Source organism: Malus sylvestris, chromosome 2 (assembly GCF_916048215.2).
Source record: "Malus sylvestris chromosome 2, drMalSylv7.2, whole genome shotgun sequence".
NCBI classification, from domain to species: domain Eukaryota; kingdom Viridiplantae; phylum Streptophyta; class Magnoliopsida; order Rosales; family Rosaceae; genus Malus; species Malus sylvestris.
In genome coordinates this window covers 30744979-30746563 of record NC_062261.1, presented here as the reverse complement: position 1 = coordinate 30746563, position 1585 = coordinate 30744979, and the positions used below count along the sequence as shown (strand labels likewise).

The following is a 1585-nucleotide window of genomic DNA, read 5'->3' as shown; positions in this document are numbered from 1 at the left end:
AATTTTTTCTTTATAAAATAAGAATTTCAAGGACCTATCTTTGAAGAACACTTTTTTTTTTTCCAATTACAGTGTGCTTCATTAATAAAAGAGATATACATAGACAGAGAGAGAGAGAGAGAGAGAGAGAGAGTATTATTATTACATAAGTTTGTCTTTGCCGTTGACTGACTGTGTCAAACACCATGGCCGACTTAGTTTCGAAAAAAAAAAAAACACCATGGCCGACTTTTCTCTAGGACACCATTGACTGACTTTTCCCTAGGATATTTGACGGGCTTACTGCAACTTTACGCAAGGTGCTTTAACCCCTCGTTTGGCAGCTCGGATTGTACTGATTATTTTTATCGGATAAGATAAATAGTCACCGGATAGTACTGACTAAATTAGTCGGGCGTTTGGTGCAGTATCGAACTAATGATCGTATTATTTATACTGTGTTTGGTACTGAAGTAGATAAGAAAAGGAAAAAAATTTTGAGAAATCTTTGTTTGAAGGGGTCGGAGATGCAATGGCGGAGAAGAGGGAGGGAGATCCGGTTGCCAGAAGAAGATGCAGGTGGAGGAATTTTTTTTTTCTCTTTCAAATTGCTAACTTTCTGAATCATTGCAAGAATTCGCGTTTCAAATTGCTAACTTTCCAATGAGCAGATGGTGATATCGAACCTATCAAACAGTAGCTGCAGAAGAAGAAGAACCAGAGTAGGATGACTGGGTTCGCTGGAAGAAGTGAGGAGGAAGAAGAAACTGCGTTTCTGCTTTGCAGGTTCGCCGGCGGAGGAATTGGGTTTTGGGATTTGTGGGAAGGAGGGGGAAGAACAGAGGGAGGGGAAACAAAGAAGGAGATGTTCATCTCTGTTGACTGCGTGGTGGTCGGCGGTGGAATCAGTGGGCTCTGCATCGCTCAAGTGCTGGCTACCAAGCACGGCGACGCCGTCCCAAATGTCATAGTCACGGAGACTAGGGACCGGGTGGGAGGTAACATCATCACCGTCGAGAAGGACGGCTATCCTGGAGCTGAGATAGTGGCTGTGTCTGGAAAGGAAAGACCCGACTAAATTATACCGTGGTTTTGGAGGGGATAAACAAGCAGGTGTTTACCGTATAAAGTAGGTAGGACCGGATTGTTTAATCCGGTGACTATTTAATACGAACGGACACCAAACACCGTACTCCGTATTATTAGTACTATCTGGTGTCTTGTACGGTGTGCCAAACGGGATATAACTACTTGGTGTTTATAGTACCTCTCTCTCTCTTTCTCTCTCTCTCTCTCTCTCTCAGCAATGGAAATTAGTGGAAATTAGTACTGAATGACAATTTGAATTTCATTTGAATGATTAATATTAGGTGCTTTTTTTATATAAAATAAGAATTTCAAGGACCTATCTCTGAAGAACACTTTTTTTGTTTTTTTGCAATTACAGTGTCCTTCATTAACAACTTGTTTTCCAGTAATATCATGTTAGAAGGCTAAAGGAGAAGCAACTTGTTCTGTTGTTTACTAACTCACATCAACATCAATATTCATCTTCATCTTCATTTCTCAACAAACTCACATCAATTGGAAGCCCTACCACTTAGAA

The 1585-nt window shown here is 40.8% G+C and overlaps 1 protein-coding gene across 1 annotated transcript; it reads left to right on the top strand.

The window, feature by feature from the left end:
- The first annotated feature begins 442 nt into the window (after positions 1–442).
- Positions 443–1308, top strand: LOC126612542 (protoporphyrinogen oxidase 1, chloroplastic-like). The gene is made up of 2 exons (XM_050280988.1): positions 443–558; positions 651–1308. Exon 2 carries the CDS (start codon positions 707–709, stop codon positions 1055–1057), a length of 351 nt encoding a protein of 116 aa, XP_050136945.1. The 5' UTR covers positions 443–558; positions 651–706; the 3' UTR covers positions 1058–1308.
- Positions 1309–1585: the final 277 nt, after the last annotated feature.